This window comes from Anthonomus grandis, chromosome 6 (assembly GCF_022605725.1).
Source record: "Anthonomus grandis grandis chromosome 6, icAntGran1.3, whole genome shotgun sequence".
Taxonomy (NCBI): domain Eukaryota; kingdom Metazoa; phylum Arthropoda; class Insecta; order Coleoptera; family Curculionidae; genus Anthonomus; species Anthonomus grandis.
This window is the reverse complement of record NC_065551.1, coordinates 15,629,071-15,649,366: the sequence shown is the minus strand read 5'-3', so window position 1 is coordinate 15,649,366 and position 20,296 is coordinate 15,629,071. Positions and strand designations below refer to the sequence as shown.

Sequence of the window (20,296 nt, the reverse complement as noted above, 5' to 3'; positions counted from 1 at the left end):
CACGCAGACACCTGTGTAAAGCTTATGACTGTCTGGCGCTTATGCCAAACAAAAGTGGGTGGGGGGGAACTCTTGTCGTTTGTGCAAATTTTAAAAGCATTTCACAACCAAACGGATTTTTTGTGGCATAAGTCTCAAATGTTATTAGATGCGGAATAAAAGCCGCTTTAATTTGATGTAAATAACCGATTTTTGAATTTTTGGCGCTTGTGCCGTTCTGCCTTGAACACGTCGATATGTCATCAAAATGGTGACAGCAGAAATTCTTCGTGCTAGTATCAATGCAAATTTTGTGTTCAGAAATGTGGAAGCAATTGAAAGAAAAGAAAAAAACGTAAACATAGGTATTGGATCCGTGATTGGATTTCACGAAGAAATAATCCGTGAATTAGCAGATAAAGACCAAGAATCATATCGTAATCACCTAAGAATTACAGGAGAACATTTTAACTTTTTGTTGAATCTCATATCCAACAAAATTTACTCATATGAGAGACGCTATTCCAGCTTGTCTCAAATTAGAAGTAACACTACGATTCCTGGCTACGGGAGATTCTTTTGCTTCTCTACGGTATATGTACAGTATACCAAAATGCCCAATATCAAAATGTATATGTGATGTTCTGGATGCTATTTATACTGTTCCAAAGGAATCCATTAAGGTAAGACCTTATTTATTTCTAATTTTCTAACTAGGTAGGTGCTACTAACATAAGAATCAAAAACTAATAACAAAAATGTATTTAGGCATTGTTCCAAGCTTGGCTTAATAAATCAGCGGTTACATATTCAGTGGTGAAATTTTTAATTTGTGATATCAATATAGTACTAGTTTGGATATGTGTTTGTTCCTGAAAGTTAACATTTGCTGAATCCGAACTGGAACCTATTGGTAAAGGGTATGGTGGTATTACGGGTGATTGATTCTGCTAATACGTAAACGTGTTTATGGAAAAAGAAGCATACCGTCCTAACCTTTTTTGTACCAAATATTTCATTATATCTTCTTGACTTTGTAAGGCATCATATATTGAAAGACGTCTCAAATGTGCAGCAACAATTTTTTCAAATGCTTTAAACTCATCGGCATTTTCGTGTAAATATTCAGCTTTGTTTGCAATGTCTTGTAGAGTAGTAACCGCCGCTGTGATAGAATCGTTTTTGCTTTTTTAGAAGGTAGCAAAGGTGCAGATTTTTTCCTTGCTTTTGCTATCTTTGCAAAAGACGCTGAAGGTACTTGAAATGAGCTTTCAGTTGTTTCTTCCACAATTTCGCTGTGGTCCGAATCAGTAGATCATCACCATCTATTTTCTCATCTTGGGCGTTCTATGATTCTTGGGATTACTAGAATAAAGAAAACATATGTTTGCTATTTTTTATACCTTAATGGTTTCTTTCTTCATAGTAATAACATAAATATATACTTTTACTTAGTGACTATTAAATTTGGGTTTCTAAAAACTTTCGAATTAAAATATGTTTTCCAAGAAAAAATTAACCATATCATATTCGTTACATTATCACTTTTATATAATATTTTCCCAGATACCTGCTACACAACTGGAGTGCAAAGAAATAGAACATAGCTTTGCAACTCGATGGAATTTTCCACAATGTATGGGTGCCATAGACGGCAAGCATGTAAATATAAAATGTCCAAGCAACAGTGCCTCGGAGTTATAATTATAAAGGCTTTATTATTACGATAATGTTAGCATAGGTAGACAGTAATTACTGTTTCATATATTTAGAAGTGGGCGTAGCAGAAAGAAAATCAGATGGAGCGATATTTTCACGATCTGCTTAAAAAAGAGAAATTGAAGGCAAAACTCTCAATATGCCATCGAATTGTGTCATAGTGGCAGATGATGCGTTTTCTTTAAAGACTTATCTTTTGAAGCCATACTCACGAGCTACTTAACTTTGTTATAAAAAAAATTATTACCGTCTTAGAAGAGCAAGATGCATAGTAGAGAATGCTTTTGGAATATTAGTTTCCAAATTTAGAGTCTTTGAGAACACATGTATCATGTGATATTGAATTATGTGAATTAAATATCAGGGGGTATAAATTAGAGCAATGCACTACCAACAACAACAGAACAGGGGGGGTTATGGCATTAATACGTTGTGATATTAGATATAAGATTGTCACTGTTCAATGTCTTGAAAACTATGTTTGGTTATTGTCCCTCGAAGTATCTTTGCCTGGTTTGAAGTATTTATGTTCGGTTTTATATCATCCGCCTCAGAAAGATGATGCAAAATTTATACATTTTTTTAATAATCATTTAGATCAAATTTGTGACTTTAATGGTATAAATGTAATAGTAGGCGATTTTAATTTTGATTTATTGAAAAACTCATTATATGGCAACAAGATATCTAATGTTATATATACCAATGGATTTTATCAAATAGTACAGACCCCTACTAGAATAGTCCCAAGAAGCCAAACATTAATAGACTATATCGTAACAAATAATAAAAATCTCCAATATAAAGTTCACCTTACGCCTAAAATCAGCGACCATTCAATTCTTTTAATAACACTTCCCCAAGAAAAAACTCAAAATGATAAAAAAATTACATTTCAGAGGTCTTTTAAAAATTATGATCCCAATGAGTTACAACAAGAATTATCACATTCTGTTTGGAATAATAATGTTTCTGATGTAAATATTTTGGCTACTTCTTTCATTGGAGATATTGAAAATATTATTAATCGTATGTGTCCCAGGGTCAAGATAGTCCAAAATTAAAAATATCTCGACAAAAAATGGATTACTTCTGAAATAAGAGAAATGATGGGTGAAAGGGATCTATTATACAAAAGAGCTGTTATAAGTGGAAGTGAAAATAATTGGCAAGAATACAAAAGGAAAAGAAATATTATTGTAAGTAAAATAAGAACAGAAAAAGAAAAATTTTACGCAGAAACAATAGACTTAAATAAAAGTAACCCAAAAGAACTGTGGAAAAACCTTAAAACTCTTTTACCTGGGAAAAAGCAAGAATTGCCAGACGTAATCAGGTTTAAAACAGAAGTAATCAAGCAAGAGGCAGACATTGCTAATAGATTTAATAAGTATTTTGTGTATAGCATTGACGGTATAATTGGGGATATACCACTTCCACAAAATGCTGTACCCTTCTATATTGGACCCACAGTGCATAGTGGAATATTTAGTAATTTTGAAAAATTAACAATGGTTAGAATAAAGGAAATGATAAAAAACCTAAAAAATGTGGGTGGGGGTGAGTGTGGCATCTCTAAGCAAGTCATTTGTGACGTAGTATATGCAGTTGGTAATCGTCTTTTAGATGTTATTAACACATCACTTAGCAATGGTGTTTTTCCAGAATCTTGGAAATTAACAACTATCATTCCTGTTCCTAAGGTAAATAACACGAAATTTTATAATGAGTTTCGTCCAATAAATACGGTGCCAATATATGAGAAGGTTTTAGAAGTTGTTGTTAAAGAACAGTTGCTAAACTTCTGTGATTCAAATAAAATAATTATTCCTAACCAATCAGGTTTTAGAGAGATCCATTCTTGCGAGTCTGTTGTTGTTATAACAACAACAACAGACTCGTGTGATGATTTTCTTAGAGCCGTCGACTGTGATAACTATGTCTTAGCCATTTTTCTTGATTTTAAGAGGGCTTTTGAAACAGTAGATAGAAGTATTTTAATAAACAAATTAGAGCATATAGGAATCAAGAATACTGTTTTAGAGTGGTTTAAGTCATACTTGAATAAAAGATCTCAACGTGTGTCCTATAATTGTTTGTCGGAGTCTGTAAATGTTAAATATGGTGTACCACAAGGAACAGTTTTGGGTCCGCTGTTATTTTTAATCTACATTAATGACATGGTTAGAGTAACACTTAAGTGTAAAATTATTCTTTTTGCTGACGACACAATGCTTTATATTATAGGTAAAAACTTACAACAAATGCAGAAAGATTTGAATGGTGATTTCGAGCGTATTTTTGATTGGCTGTGTGTTAATAAGCTATGTTTAAATACTGATAAATTCAAATTTTGCATATTTAGAAAGAAATCAAAGCTTAGTGAAGCGGAAATCCAAAATATGCACATAGCTGTAAATGGGGAATATATTACTTATGATGGGGAAATTAAATATTTAGGCATAATGTTGGATTGCAATCTAAACTTTCAAGCTCATGCTGACTATGTAATGCGAAAATTTTTAAAAAAAGTCGGTTTTATAACTTGAATAGGTAAAAACTTAAGCATGCATATAAAACTACAACTCTATAATATTATTGCTCTCTCACACTTACAATTCTGTTCGACTTTGTTATTTAATCTACCTCAGTATAAAATAAACCAAATGGAGAAAATACAAAATAGAGCTATGAGACAAATTTTAAAATGTAGTTGGTATACGCCAATTAAATGTATGTTGAATGTTTTGAATATGTTGTCTGTGAAGCAAAGGGTTTTATTTAATGTGTATCTGTTTGTTTTTAAACTTAAACATAATTTGTTACCTAACTATTTGTGTGATGCATTGAAGATATTTAGTGATATTCATAGTTATCATACGAGAAATCGTACAGATTTTATTTTATTGGAATGGTGCAATTCGACCCAAATGCAAAACTCGGGTTAATATAAGGGATTATCTGAATTTAACAAATTACCTGTAGTAATAAAAAACTGTGATAATCTAAACCGGTTCAAAAGGCTCCTAAGAAAATTTCTTTTAGATAACTGTTAGTACAGATAGTTATATTTGTTTATTTTAATAGCCCGTTTTTATTTATTTTATTTATACATCTTAGCACTGTAGGTTTATTTCTCGTTTCTTTTGTTTCTCGTCTTATATTTTTACACATTTTACACATTTTAGCCCGTTTTTAGTTATTTTATTTATTATTTGTTAATAAGTTAAGTTTTATCTTTGTTTAATTTTATTGTTGCCCCCTGGTATTTGTATTTGTATTAAATTTGTATTTGTATTAATAATGTTTTTGTTAAATTAGGTACTGTAGGTTTATTCTTGTTTCTTTTTGTTTGTGTCCTGTACATACATTACACTTTTTATTTTTATTTTTATTTAATTTTCACATATTTACAAATGTAGTTTTTTTTCTATTTCTACTATTGTAATAAGACTAATAAGGCAAACTTGTACTTATATGTAGCTTTTTATGCTAAATAAATGCTTTATTATTATTATTAGAAACCATTTCACTATCTCGTGAAAAGGTGGACAAGTTGGTTCTGTCATGTTGTGCACTACACAACTGGTTACGTAAGACTTCTTCTTATTATTTAACTACAAGACAAACAGATTCGGAAAATTTAGAGACAGAAGAAATGATAGCAGGTACATGGCGAGAAATTAGAAAAGATGAATTAAGCAGCATCACGAATATGGGAAGTCATAACTATACAAGGGAAGCTGAGGCAGTAAATAAATAAATATGCTCAATACTTCGTAGGACCAGGGAAAGTTGTATGGCAAAACGAAAGGATCTAATATTTTTCACATTATGTATTACTTTTAAATATGCTTAATAAGTGTTTTACTTACCAAAGTGTTTTTTGTCTCCCTTGATTCAACAATAGCACTTAAAAAACGATCAGCAATTGAATACCATCTTAAAGTTGGGGTATATAAATCATTCTAGTTTTATGAAATTTTAACACCTTGTTATGCTTTGGGGTGTAAGCATTCCTAATACTATGAATTTTTGCCTTTGTAGAATTCACATCAAACTCGCTAAGATAATCAGACATGATACCAACAATTTTTCTTAAGGCTGCATCGCTTTTATTTCGGTCCTTATAGTCACCAATTTTATTATTTCATAAGCTAGGTTGTAATTCGTAGGCTTTTAAGAACTTTATCATCAACTTAGTAGACCATTGTTTTGAAAAATTCGACATTTTTTTGGGACCGAAAGTCCAGTCGAATGGCGCCAGTAATCCCTGCATGTGGAAACCCCGCTTTAGTAATACAACATCACATATTAATTGAAGTAACTACGATGAAATAAGTACTACATTTTTGTTGTTTATTCTCTATAGCTTAAAATCTATATAAACGGCCTATAGGTACTGCCTAAAATGATTTACTTTATCTCTAAATTCATTTGTAAGTAATTGGTGAAGATTGTACAACCGAAAGTACAATTGTGATAAATAAATAAATTGTGATATATCTTTTAATGACAACACACTTGTTTCATTGCTGATTACCCTTTCCGACCCACAAAGGACTCCGATGATATTAAGAGGTGACGTATGTTAATAGTAGTCGTGTTTGATTTTATATAACTCTTAACTTGTTACATTTTACCTTTTAAAATTTTTTCTTTTTTTATATAGAAGAGCGATTGTGTTCCAGTTTAATGGCATTTTTTATTTTAGCATTTGTCAATGTATGTCCTTTTTCTTCTTAAGATAGATTGTTTGTTGCGAATTATATACTAAAATATCTCACTTTTAATAACTTTGCGAAAACACTCTAACATGTCAATTTTTCATAAGGATATTTTGCAATATTACCATATTTAACAAAATTCTAGATCGTTTAAAAACCTAAATAAAAACCAAATAAATTAATAAAGAATTTTGATTTTCGTCAATACCAACTTAACCCAATCCTATGCAAATTTATAGCATTACGTTAAGTAAAGAGGCGTTCCATTTTATTAATATAACTATAATGAAAATGGATAACAATATAGAAGCAAATATGCTACTTACACATTATATTATAAAAACACATATATTTTGCATTGACGATAATACGTAAAAGGTAAAACGTCGTATTCTAAACCTGAAAATATAATCAGTGAACCAAAAATATTAAATTTCTTTTAAAATTAGTTTGAGAGAGCGGCAAAAAACAGACCGATTTTTTTTCGGTATAACTTTTGAAATTTTCAAAAAAAACAAGGTTTTTCAGAAAAAGAGAAAGATAAGCAAAAAAATGAAATAACCAAAAAAAATAATCTCATTCGCTTTAAATATTCACAATTAGCAACAAATTTCATTTTATTCCAAGAGAATATTAAAACAACTCAATTATAACTCGATTCTTTCATCTCTCGGACGTTTTAAAATTCGAATTGTCTTGAACCGGGGAAAATCCACATTAATTTCATATAATTTCATATAAGTTTTATCTTTGTTTAATTTTATTGTTGCCCCCTGGTATTTGTATTTGTATTAAATTTGTATTTGTATTAATAATGTTTTTGTTAAATTAGGTACTGTAGGTTTATTCTTGTTTCTTTTTGTTTGTGTCCTGTACATACATTACACTTTTTATTTTTATTTTTATTTAATTTTCACATATTTACAAATGTAGTTTTTTTTCTATTTCTACTATTGTAATAAGACTAATAAGGCAAACTTGTACTTATATGTAGCTTTTTATGCTAAATAAAAAATATTAAATTTCTTTTAAAATTAGTTTGAGAGAGCGGCAAAAAACAGACCGATTTTTTTTCGGTATAACTTTTGAAATTTTCAAAAAAAACAAGGTTTTTCAGAAAAAGAGAAAGATAAGCAAAAAAATGAAATAACCAAAAAAAATAATCTCATTCGCTTTAAATATTCACAATTAGCAACAAATTTCATTTTATTCCAAGAGAATATTAAAACAACTCAATTATAACTCGATTCTTTCATCTCTCGGACGTTTTAAAATTCGAATTGTCTTGAACCGGGGAAAATCCACATTAATTTCATATAATTTCAGAACTCACAAGGCAAATAAAACTGGCAAAATATTATATTACTTACTATACAGAAATACGAAAAACTGTTGCTTAAATATTCGATTCTTATTGATCAGCTATTTATGATTAGAACTATTCTACTTTAGAGTTGGTTTAGAACGCTCGCCATTTGCAATTCAACTGGCCGGAATTTATGTTGGATATCAAAACGCGATTTTTCAGCAAAAAATAAAAAAGATCGGAAATAATAATATCATTATAATTTTTACAGGCATAAGATATTATCTCATAGCACTCGTCAATGAATATTGGAACCAGAATGGGCTTATATTCATATAAGTGAACCAAAAGTTAATATTTCCACTATACATATAATAATAAAGGTCTTTTTATTTAGGAAAAAAATACAAATACAAAATTAATAGTTTAAAGGCGAGATTCAGCGCGCAAAGATTCAGATATCTAAATATCTGTTCTTCAATCTAATCTAATTATCGATGCATTTAATAAGAAAATATTTAAAAGTAATCGTCAATGAATATTGGAACCAGAATGGGCTTATATTCATATAAGTGAACCAAAAGTTAATATTTCCACTATACATATAATAATAAAGGTCTTTTTATTTAGGAAAAAAATACAAATACAAAATTAATAGTTTAAAGGCGAGATTCAGCGCGCAAAGATTCAGATATCTAAATATCTGTTCTTCAATCTAATCTAATTATCGATGCATTTAATAAGAAAATATTTAAAAGTAGACATGAGGCAATCATATAATAATCATAAGATCATATAATACCAATTATTACTCCAATACCTAAATCTGCAAACTAAGAAGCCTTAAACTATATTAACCAATAGTACTGACACTTATTTACATAGGTGTATAAATAAAGTTCATTTATAAGGCGTCGGTGCCGGAGCCTTTCCACAGCACCCATAACCATTAATTGAAAATGGGAATTACCTATATATACCCATTTTTCAATCAATGCCATAACAAACTGCAAAATAGAATATTGACGAAAGCATACATATGATTACTAAGCATTTATTATAAATGCCAACACCATAAATGCAAAGAATAGAGTAAACGTATATATTGGATCCAATTTAATGGAGTGATATTTACAAGTGTAGGCTATATCTATTCGTTTATATATTCTTATAATACAATTACATAGACAAAATGTTTATAATATACGAAATAAGCATTTAAGTAGCTTAATACTTGTGCATGCTTATGTTCTAATTACAATATCAGAAAAACCAAATTATACTCTTACAAAAAAATGCTTGGATTCCAACTCTTTCCTTAACAATCAAAATAAACTTATTAACAGAATAATATACATATTATACACAAAAATAAACTAGTAAGAAATATAACAGAATACATGTTTTAAATCAATTCAATATCAATAATCAAAAACAAAATTGAACCTAAATGAAAATAACGTAATTTCAGATAAATCTGTTACATTTAAAAATATACACTATTTACATTAAAACCACGAAAAGAAAAGATCAAACATAATACGCTGTTGAACCAGTAAATTCAATTAATCATTGGTCTAAATTTATTAAAATTAATATATATGTAGTTTTTTATTTCTCTATTGAATATTTTATGGTTTTTTATATTTTTAATATCAGGAGGAAGTAAGTTATAAAATTTTGGCCTTAAATAATCTATAAAATGAAGGTTTATTTGCTTATGATTTTGTGGTAAATTTAAATTCTGGTACATTGGGAATACGTGATTTGTCTCCTTGCTATATAAGTTTTATGTACAAAAGAGCATACGTTTTGTACATACAGATGACTTATATCACTAATATTTTCATTATAAAGTAACTTGGTAGAGCAGAGCAGCTTATTTTTCCTATGAATGACCCTAAGAATGTAGTTTTGTACTACTTTTAAAGGTTGAAGAATAGTTTTATAAGTACCGCCCCATGCAATTATGTAGTACGAGAGGAGACTCTCAGCTAATGATTTATAAACAAGCAAACATTATTTATTTCCCATTTATTTGGAGTTTTTGTTCATCAAAGCTGTCGGAGATATATTGTACAGATCTCTTGATTTCAGCCATTTCTTGTTCAATAGCTTTTTTAAAAGAATTCAAGTATTCAGAGAAGAGTTTTTTCATCACTGCCTTTAGTTTCTTCTCGTCCATGTCAATTTGTCTAATATTTTCCTTAGAGGTGCTACTTGATGGCTGGCAACAATTAATAATTTCTTTTTTGTTTTCAATCCGCTTTGTCACTTTGGCAATTTTTGCACAACCTGGATGGTAAGCCGAGTTGCAATGTTCACAATGAATGGATTCAACAACGCCTTTTTTACAGTTTGCATGTTTTGTCGTTCATCTTTACTCATACATTTTCATATTTCTCACATACCACCAAAGAACGTAAAAAGGCGTCAACAAAGTATACTATATAATGTACAATACAATACTCGTACTCATCCCAGCATATACATCCTGTAGACATTCAGGCGATGGGTTCCAACACAATGGGATTCTTATCACCGCGAACAATTAAACCATTTGTCACCTTATCAGCATAGAAATGTACCGAAATCTGCTTGAATGGTTTAGAAGCACTTTTAATAGGATCTACCGCAGCCACCAATCATCATTCACAACGTAACAAGGCAGAATGATGCTATACTAAGTTTCATAACCATAATCGATACTATACTAAGTTTCAAAATAGGAATAATATAAACGCTATCAATTATAAAGAGTAAATCAGCAAAAAAAAAAGAAAATCTGACAGCATATATGCCTACACAAGGAAAAAGAAACAAATTTAACCCCACAAACAAAACACATCACAAAGCAAAAGATACAGTCTGTTACATGTATGTATATCATAATATATAGTCTACTGCAATAATTGTTTTTATTATCATCATCGGAATAGAGAAAAGAAAGTAAAAAAAAAACGAAACGCCCACTAAATTATGCTTTATTATTCCTGTAGTAGGTTCTTAAAAATATATTTCTCTAAAGAATATAAGCAGAAAATATTTTCGGTATTAGTTTGGCAGCTATTTATAATTTTTGAAATTTGATAAGAAAATAATCTTTTATAAGTTTCGGTTGAGTAAAGCGGAGGTGTTAGCCTTCCCTTATACCGGGTATTAATATTGTGAACATCTGTGAGAAATTTTATTTTAATATATAAGTAAGGTAGAGATCTAAAATTAATTATTTTAAAAAAACATTGAAGATGCGTGAAAAGTCCTTCTGTTGCCGCATATCAGTTTTTAGTAATATTTTGGTTCGCCTTGAGGTTTATATTCTTATGTAATCATGAATATTATAGACGTAAGATATCAGTTCATAACGATCGTTAACAAATCTTGATATCAAGTGGTTTTATATTCCCAAAAATTGGCGAAAAATAAATTTTGCCAGTCCAAAAGTTAAAGTTTACTGTCTCTACAACTTATCACTTTTTAGCAACATCTTGGATCATCTTGGAATTATTAACATCTTCTTCTTACGTAATTATGATCTTTACTGACCTAAGAAATCGTTACTGAATCTTGATATCAAAGTAAGTTTATATCCCTAACAGTTTTTTTTTAATTTTCCCCCGACTCACTCACGATAAAAAAATTTAAAAAATTAATGAATATTTTGAAAATATTCATTAAAAAGTGATCCCTTAAGGACTAAAACCTAAATTCCCCATGAACATTTGCCTAAACAAAAACACATTAAGACTATTAAATATTCCTTATGAATAAAATGATAATCACATAGCTAATTCATCCCATTCAAAATCCTTATTTAATTTTCAATTCTTCGTTGTTGATTTAAAATTTTAATAAGCCACCCCCTTGTTCCTTCCCCTCTCGCCCTCAACGCTTCTAAATTCAATCGGCACCCGTCGTAAAACCCAAATTAGAAATCCCTTGATTAAAACCCTGGAAGAAAATAAACATAAAACCGACCGCGGAAAATCATAATTTTCTTAACGAACCCGGGCGGTTTTAGGTTTTGCAATTAATTTTGGTAATTTGCAGGACGGTAATTGTGCGACGTATAGTTACCGTGTCGACCTCCCGGATGGAAATTTCGAAATTTTCATAAAACCCTTCGATCATTTAATATTGAAGGGATTATCTGGAAAGGGTGGAAAGGTCGTATGTTTAAAAAATGTTAAATGATATCTTACCTTTCTTATGGCCGCCGTGCAAGGTAGAATGGTATTCGTCATAATGGATGTCCGTTATTTGCCAAAAATAACCTGAAAAAATATTATCTTAAACTAGAGAAAACTAATTTAATTATTACGGTATACATAGGCTATTCCTGCTTACATAAACTCGATGGAAACTACGCCCTGATATACAAGCAGAACGTGCACATGAATTTTACAAAGAATCCCAGGACTCATAACGCAATGCATGGCTCTTAATTATCAAATTCGTGTAACGGGATGTTTGGGGATAGACTATTATTAGTCGCGATGCACATATGGAATTTTCCTTGGTTCATTAAGGTTAGAAGAAATTTTAATAAATGTATCAAGAACATTAAGAGTTTAAATATTACGGATACAATTTGCTACGTTATTAAGTTCAATCCTTTTTTCACTTGGTTCATATATACGAATATAAGAACATTATTTAATATATACAACCATATACGCACTTATTACACAATCTTAATCTACTCATTATATGAAACCAGTCAGATCAAATTTATTTCAAACATTTTGATTCTTCTTATTATAGAAGGATCTAAATAAACCATTTAATTTTTTATAAGGAGCTTGTGATTATTAAATCTAAAAATTTTTGTTATTAAAGTGAATTCATCCAAAATAAAAAAGAAATCAGTTTTCAATAACATTCAGGTGTCTTATCAGATACCTAACTGAAATAATTTTAATCTTATTACATGATAATTTATAGATATTAAATCTAGTTTAGAACGAACCATTCTTAAATTTTTTACTATCAGTTCGTAAAAAACTTTTTAAATATGCTACCTACTACTGTATCATAATATAGGATATTATCAAATAAAAACTTTAGTAAAATTAACGATACATTTAATCGAAAGTTCTTATCATTCTTACTATCAAATAATCAATTAAATTGAAGACCAACCCACAACCTATATAATATTTATTAGGTGGAGCTATATAATATAGGTATATTATATCCAATAATACCACTATTTTAATTATTTACAAAAATACAGCTGGCTTTTCAAATATGTTGCTTAATCCTTTCTAATGTAGCAGAGGTTTTTCACTTCATGTGAGTCCCTTTAATTTTTCAGTTATCAACCCACAAGGAACTTATAAAATGATGTATAATAATATAATAATAATATAATATTTTAACAAAATTCAAGAACACACTTTTATTGGCAACGTCAAAAACACTAACCGAACTCGCCTTGACTGTGGTTTAATTGTTTCTAAGGTAAAGATTGCCTAAACAATTAAAACTGAATAAAATGTCACGAAGCGCGTCCTTTTCAAAGCCCGATTAAACAGTTTGAAAATATTTAAAATTTTCTTCATTGTTTTTGCCAAAAGAGACCAATAATTTTATAAGAATTACTGACAATCAAAGTAAGCAAGTATAAAAATTCTAGAAAATTTAAAATACAAGGATTTATAATAATATAACCTAAATTGGGGTCAAAATGGGGCCCTCGAACAAGATGAACTACTTAAAAACTAGACACAATAATGAAAATATTAAACTAAACGTAAGTAGAAACCTAAATGAATCTTACGAATTAAATTTAATTATAAAATATAAGATAGTAGAAAAACTAAAAAAATTATTAACGTAATTACATTTTCATAATATGATTAATTCTTTTAAATTTGAATATATAAGAAAGCATATCGGATAACAAATATAAATTAAAATCTTAATTTTTTTATTTCTAAAAACTTACAATTTCTTAAATATTCATTTACAATTTTAAATTTCAGCCATGCTTTGCTTACCCGTGTTATTCTGATAATAAAGCCATCCAAATATTCAATTTTTTTTTGCATGGCTTATCCAACAAAAAGCAATTTAAGTGAAACTTTTTTTTAAAAGAATAATTCTTAAATACCTAAAATTCTATAAATTTTACTAAAAAAGGCTTATCAAACAGTCAACTAAACTCTTTTGAATGTTATTATTCTAATAAGTTTTACATGAATCTCACTGATACTCGAGCTTGTCTTTTACTGAACCTCAAATCTTTATAAGGAGGTTTTAGTTTAAAAATCCATAATGAGGTTTTAAATGCTAATGTTAAAGATTGCAAGGGGCCCTAAATGCATAGAAATTCTTATATTTATAATATTTGGGAGCTGCCTGATAAGAAATAGTACCTTTCTTTTTCTAGATAGTTAATGTTGAATATAACTGATAAAAACTTGTGAATATTTTTTTTTAATAGACAACTTTTGACATAATCAGCCTAATGAAAAAGTTTCTTAGCAAATCTTATTTTTCTTCCAAACATTTGAAGAGAATATTATCTGAAAAATTCACAAAGCTCTAATAAGTCCTCCTCTTCTAAAAATGTTTTATCTTTTAGCCAAAAAATTTATTTATTTAGCTGAAAACACCATAAATAAATTAAAATTACGAAAATACCACAGATTAAATAAATAAAAGTTCATATAAGTTATGAAATGCTTCTATGTGTAGAGAATTAAATACATGCTTTTAAAAGGACTTATAAAACAATAACTCATTATTTTTAATACTATTTATAATACTTTTAAACTATTTAATTTTACCACATTTTTATTGACTTTTCAACATCCAATAAAGGTTTAATGCAATTTATTTAAATTTTATTATAGTAGAGAGATTATCAGATACCAAACCTAAATTAATTCAAAGTAATGGGAATTTTAAAGGACTTAATAGACCATAACTTAATATTCTTAAATTTATTTAGTTCCAAGTTTATTACTCACAACATTTAACCTAAATTTCAATTTTTTTTAAAATTTCCTACTGCAGTAACCAACCAGTAGAACAAAAGTAGTACAAAAATCTAGTGCACGTCTTTAAAGTTTAATTACTCGAGATTGATTATCAGATAATAAATCTTTCTTAAAAAGTCTAATTATTTTAATTTTTTCAGGATTTATCAAAACTAAACACATCTCTTCCAAATTTTATCTTAATTTTTTAATCAATTATCCAAATTAGCCGAAATCCAATGCAGTTCTTTTAAATATAACTACAATAAATTAAATCTAATAAAATTAAAAGCAATAACTTATTATTTATAAGTTTAATATTTTAACATATTTTTTTCTCTAACATTCAACTAAGCAAAAGTTCAATGTAATTATACAAAAGGTATTATGAAAGACTCAGCCTAAATTAAGTCCAAATATGTTTTAAATGACTAATTCGGCAATGCTTTATTATATTTAAATATTTTTTTTATTTCTCACTCAAACGTGCAACGCCAAGTCTAATCTAATTCATTTCAATTTTAGTTCACGATTAAGGTTTTTGAGGATTTAAGCACGATAAATTTATTCACGAAAGATTACCAGGAATTAACCCTAAATTAAGTCCAATTACTTTTAACTTTTCAGGACTTTTCTCCAAGATCTAACAAAGCTAAAATCTAATGCAAATCAATTTTATTACACAAGAAACAGATATTCAAGATTAACAAATATCAAACGTAAATAAAATAACTTTTTGTTAATAGATTTAATTATTTACTTTTTTTAACTTCCTACTTCAACATCCAATCAAACCAAGTGCAATGAAATTTTCTAAATTTTATTACACGAAAGAGATTATCAGATATTGATTTGGTTTTAAGTTTAATTACTATTTTACACTACTTATCAAACGATAACTTGTCATTTTTATATTTTTTTTACTTTCTTACTCAAACAGCCATCCAACATAAAGTCTAATGAATTATTGATTATTAGATTCTAAGCCTGAATAAAGTTCAAATTATGGGAATTTTAAAGGATTTCTCAGAAAAAACTAATTTATATCTTAGAGGACCTATCAGACAATAAGTTATAATTTTTTAACTTACTTTTAATTTTTTTTTCGCGAACATGCTCAATGCAATTCCTTTAAATTTTATTACATTAGAGAGATTGTTAGGTTCTAAACCTTAATAAAGTCTAAATTAGTGGAATTTTATAGGACTTAATTTAATTAGACCATAACTAATTATTTTTAAACTTAATTGTTTTTAATTTTTTTTAAATCTTTTATTCAAGAAAGATAAAGTCTAGGGCAATTCATTTAAAATAATGGGAGTTTTAAAGTTTTTTTTTTAACTTTCTTACGCCAACATCTAATCAAGATAAAGTACAATGCAATTTTTTTAAATTTGATAGTACATTAGGGATTCTTAGATACTAAACCTGAATTAAGTCCAAATAATTTAAATTTGAAAGGATTTATTAGAAAATAACTATTTTGAAATTTCATTTTATACAGGGTGGTCCGGTTTCGATGGCGGAAAATTAAATGGCCGACGGAGAACGAAGAAATAATAAGTTTGTTATTATAAATAATATTCGAAAAATGATTCGTTAAAAAATTACAGGGTGTCAAAATTCTAATTAAAAAAATTATTTTTTTTTATTTTTCTTAAACCACTTTAGATATTTTAATAAAATTTGGCACGTTTAGATAGTTAATCAAGACGCATCTTTTTGTGCAAAAATTATTAATTTTATTTACTAGTGGCGTGTGTGCGGGCCAATCTTCATACAATTTTAATTAAAAAAATGATGCGCCAGTGTTTTTTTTTTTAATTTCTTTTTTTTTGTGAAATTCTTGTTTAATTTAAAATCAAAAATATCTCTTTACTTTTTGTCGTGCGACACACCGTTTTCGAGTAAAAATGCTGATTTATAAAAACACATAAGAAGATAACACATTTAATTGGTTTAAAATCAATAACAAAATGAAAACAATTAATAATTAAAGAAGTTGTTCAAAATGCAGCCCACTGACCTCAATACATTTTCTACACCGAGTTATTAAGGAGTTTATTGCAGCTAGTACCACAAAATTTTGATTTTGCATGTCATTACATGCTTTCTAAAATCTTAAGATTAATTCCTCTCTTTATCTCCTCGGGATTAGCGTAAACTTTATCCTTAATGTTTCCCCAAACGTAAAAATCTAGTGGATTAAGATCCGGTGACCTGGGTGGCCAGGGTATTGGTCCAATACCATTTTGATCATTAATATCATTCCTCCCTAGCCAGCCAATCCACCTTCGAGGGTAATTATTATTATGCCAGTTTCTTACACCTATTCCAAAATGTGGGGGGGCTCCATCCAGTTGTATCCAACTTTCATGTCTCAAATTAATGGGTAAATCCTCAATGCAGTCCGGCAGACTATTATTTAAAAACTTCAGAAATAGTTGTGAGTTTAGCCTTGGAGGTAGGAAATGCGGACCACAAACATTATCACGAATAACGCCCAACCAAACATTAATGGAAAATTCATTTTGAAACGATCTTGGCCGAATTGCATGAGGATTCTGTTGTGCATAAACATGAATGTTATGAAAATTTATCACTCCGCGTCTTGTAAAACAAGACTCATCCGTCCAAAGTATCTTGTGTAAAAAGTCGGGATTTTCCTCTGTTGAGTTTAAAAGCAACTGACAAAATCTTACTCTCTTTTCAGCATCACCAGGGTGTAAACTCTGAACAGGCTGTAGGTGATATGCATGCCTATGGTCAGCGTGTAAGGTTCGCAATATTTGAGATTTAGGAATTTGTAGTTGTTGAGCTGGCTTGCGAGAGCTCAGCTTAGCCCAGGATTATTATCAAAAGTGCGCAGTACACGATTTTCATTATTATTTCTCTGGTTTCGGTATTGTTCATTATTACCACGTAAACCAAAGTTCCTAAAATGTTGATGTGTTCTAATGAACACGCGAGCATCTGGAATTCTTCTATTTGGATACCGTTTTCGATATTCACGAACTGCCGCTTCCGCATTTCCATCACAAAATCCATAACAAAAATTAATATCAGCGTATTCATTACTTGAAAAACGCATTTTTCACAATACTTTTAACAACACTGTTAATAATAGCAAAATTAATAAGTTAACCAACGCAATAATTTGACTTAATTAACTGTCAACACAACTGTAACAATAATTAACTGTCATAATAAAATACAAACAAACCGTCTTTTGTTTTATGCATGCATTGCCTTCTTGCCGGCATTATTATATTCATTATTTATTTGAATTTCGGAGTCCAGATTCTTGTGTCTTTTTTAGAACCCAACAGAATAATTTAGTCTTTAATTAAATTTAGTATTTTCATATTTTTTGTTTAATAAAAAAAATTAGCATTTATAAAAATTTATTTACGACAAAAAGTTAAGAGATGTTTTTTATTTTAAATTAAACAAGGATTTCATAAAAAAAGAAATTAAAAAAAAAACAGTGGCGCATCATTTTCCTAATTAAAATTGTATGAAGATCGGCCCGCACACACGCCACTGGTAAATAAAATTAATAATTTTTGCACAAAAAGATGCGTCTTGATTAACTGTCTAAACGCGCCAAATTTCATTAAAATATGTAAAGTGGTTTAAGAAAAATAAAAAAAATTGATTTTTTTAATTAGAATTTTGACACCCTGTAATTTTTTAACGAATCATTTTTTGAATATTATTTATAATAGCAAACTTATTATTTTTTCGTTCTCTGTCGACCATTTAATTTTTCGCCATCGAAACCGGACCACCCTGTATATATTTTTTTATTTGCTTAATCCATAATGGGGTCTCAAATGCTCATTAAATTTAAATAAATTCATTAATTATTTAAATTAAATTTAATTAATAAAGATTTCAAGGGGCCTTAAATGTTCAGAAATCCTTATTTCTTTAATATTTATTAAGTGACAAAAACTTGTGGATAATATTTTTCTTGATATACAATTTTTGACAACTTTTGGCAAAACTAAAAAGTTTCTTAGCAAATCTTATTTTTCTTCCAAAGTATCTGAAAAATGAACAAATTCTAATGAGTATATACATATTAATTAAATAATATAAAAATACTTTGTCTTCCAGGCAAAAACCTGAAAAAATCTTCTTCCTCAAAATAATTACAACAAAAATTTATTTATTTAGGTGAAAATACTATAAATAAATTAAAATTAAGTGAGTAATAAAGGATAAATAAATAAAAGTTTATATAAGTTATGTAATGCTTGTATGTGTACAGAATTAAATGCATACTTATAAAGTGACTTATCAAACAATAGCTAATTATTTTTAATTCTTAAATTTATTTAGTTTTTAATTTATTACTCACAACATTCAACCTAAATTTTTTACTGCAGTATCCAACCAAGATAAAATCTAGTGCACTTATTTATAGTTTGATTACTCGATTACTCTTTTAAGATTGATTATCAGATACTAAGTTTAAATTAAGTCCAAATAATGGAAATTAAAAAAAAACTTATCACACTAAAAATTTCTAAGTTAAATTTTATTTATTATTTATTTTTCACTTTAACATTCAACAACCAAAAATCTAAATGTAATTCTTTTAAATTTGATTTCACCAAAGGGATTACCAAATACGAAATCTGAATTAAGTCTAAATAATGGAATTAAAAAAAAAACTTCTTAAATAATAACTTATTATTTTAATTATTTTTTTTTATTTCTTACTGCAGCAACAACTCTTTTAAATTTAATTACACCAGAGAGTTTCTTGAGAGAAACTCTAAAAGTAAAACTATTTTTTCTCAGTTTTTTTCTTCACATTTTTAGTATTTTATTGTCCTAATCATAAACATTTTCTTAAAAAATATATAAAAAAATATTCTACCTATTTTATCATACTCTTCCCTCTTAGCACTAACAGTCAACAATAATCCCAAACAGCTTAACCACCACATTTTCATTCTGGAAAATGTATAAAGTCACTTCGTTGTTTTTCAAAATTTTCAGAAATTTTTTTTTTTGTTAAATTTCATTACAAGAGAAAATTTGAAAAGAAGACTGTTATCACTTAACCAACATCTTTACAAAAATAATTCGTCAAGAAGAAACTCGTGAGCGAAATTTTCCGAGCGTGGGTGTCGGGTGAAATCGTCGCGCGTCCTTACGCCAGGCGTCGCAACCCTATACTGAACTTTACGACGAATAAGTTGCGAGAGATGCGAGATTTGTGCGACTGCCCTATGAATCAAAAAAGGAAAAAACTATTTTTCTTTTAAGTTAATTCATACGAAAACTAGTCCATTGCATGTATTTATTGTTCTTGCCTTCAAGATCCGATTAAAATTATCGTACAGCCACTTTGGAAGTGAAAAATTATCCATTTAATGGCTGTTCCTGGATTGTTCCTTACATAAAATATAAATCCAAGAACTAAAAAGGGTACTAAAAAAAACAATAAAAGCACTGAAAAATAGCGGTACAAAATTCTAAACCTATAAATCTCCAGATATATGCCGTTCATAAATCTATCCATTTGGAAATATGAAAGCGGTTTGTTCCGCATTTATGAATTT

The 20,296-nt window shown here is 28.6% G+C and overlaps 1 protein-coding gene across 1 annotated transcript in view; it reads right to left on the bottom strand.

Moving 5' to 3' along the window:
* Window positions 1–19,892, bottom strand: part of LOC126737676 (acid sphingomyelinase-like phosphodiesterase 3a) — a 335,578-nt gene extending 315,686 nt beyond the window's left edge. Inside the window, exons 1-2 of the mRNA XM_050442671.1 lie at window positions 19,609–19,892; window positions 11,934–12,005 (exon numbers count right to left, since the gene is read on the bottom strand). Coding sequence (XP_050298628.1) covers window positions 11,934–12,005; window positions 19,609–19,684 — 148 coding nt within the window. The 5' untranslated portion in view covers window positions 19,685–19,892. The remainder of the gene's footprint in view (window positions 1–11,933; window positions 12,006–19,608) is intronic.
* Window positions 19,893–20,296: the final 404 nt, after the last annotated feature.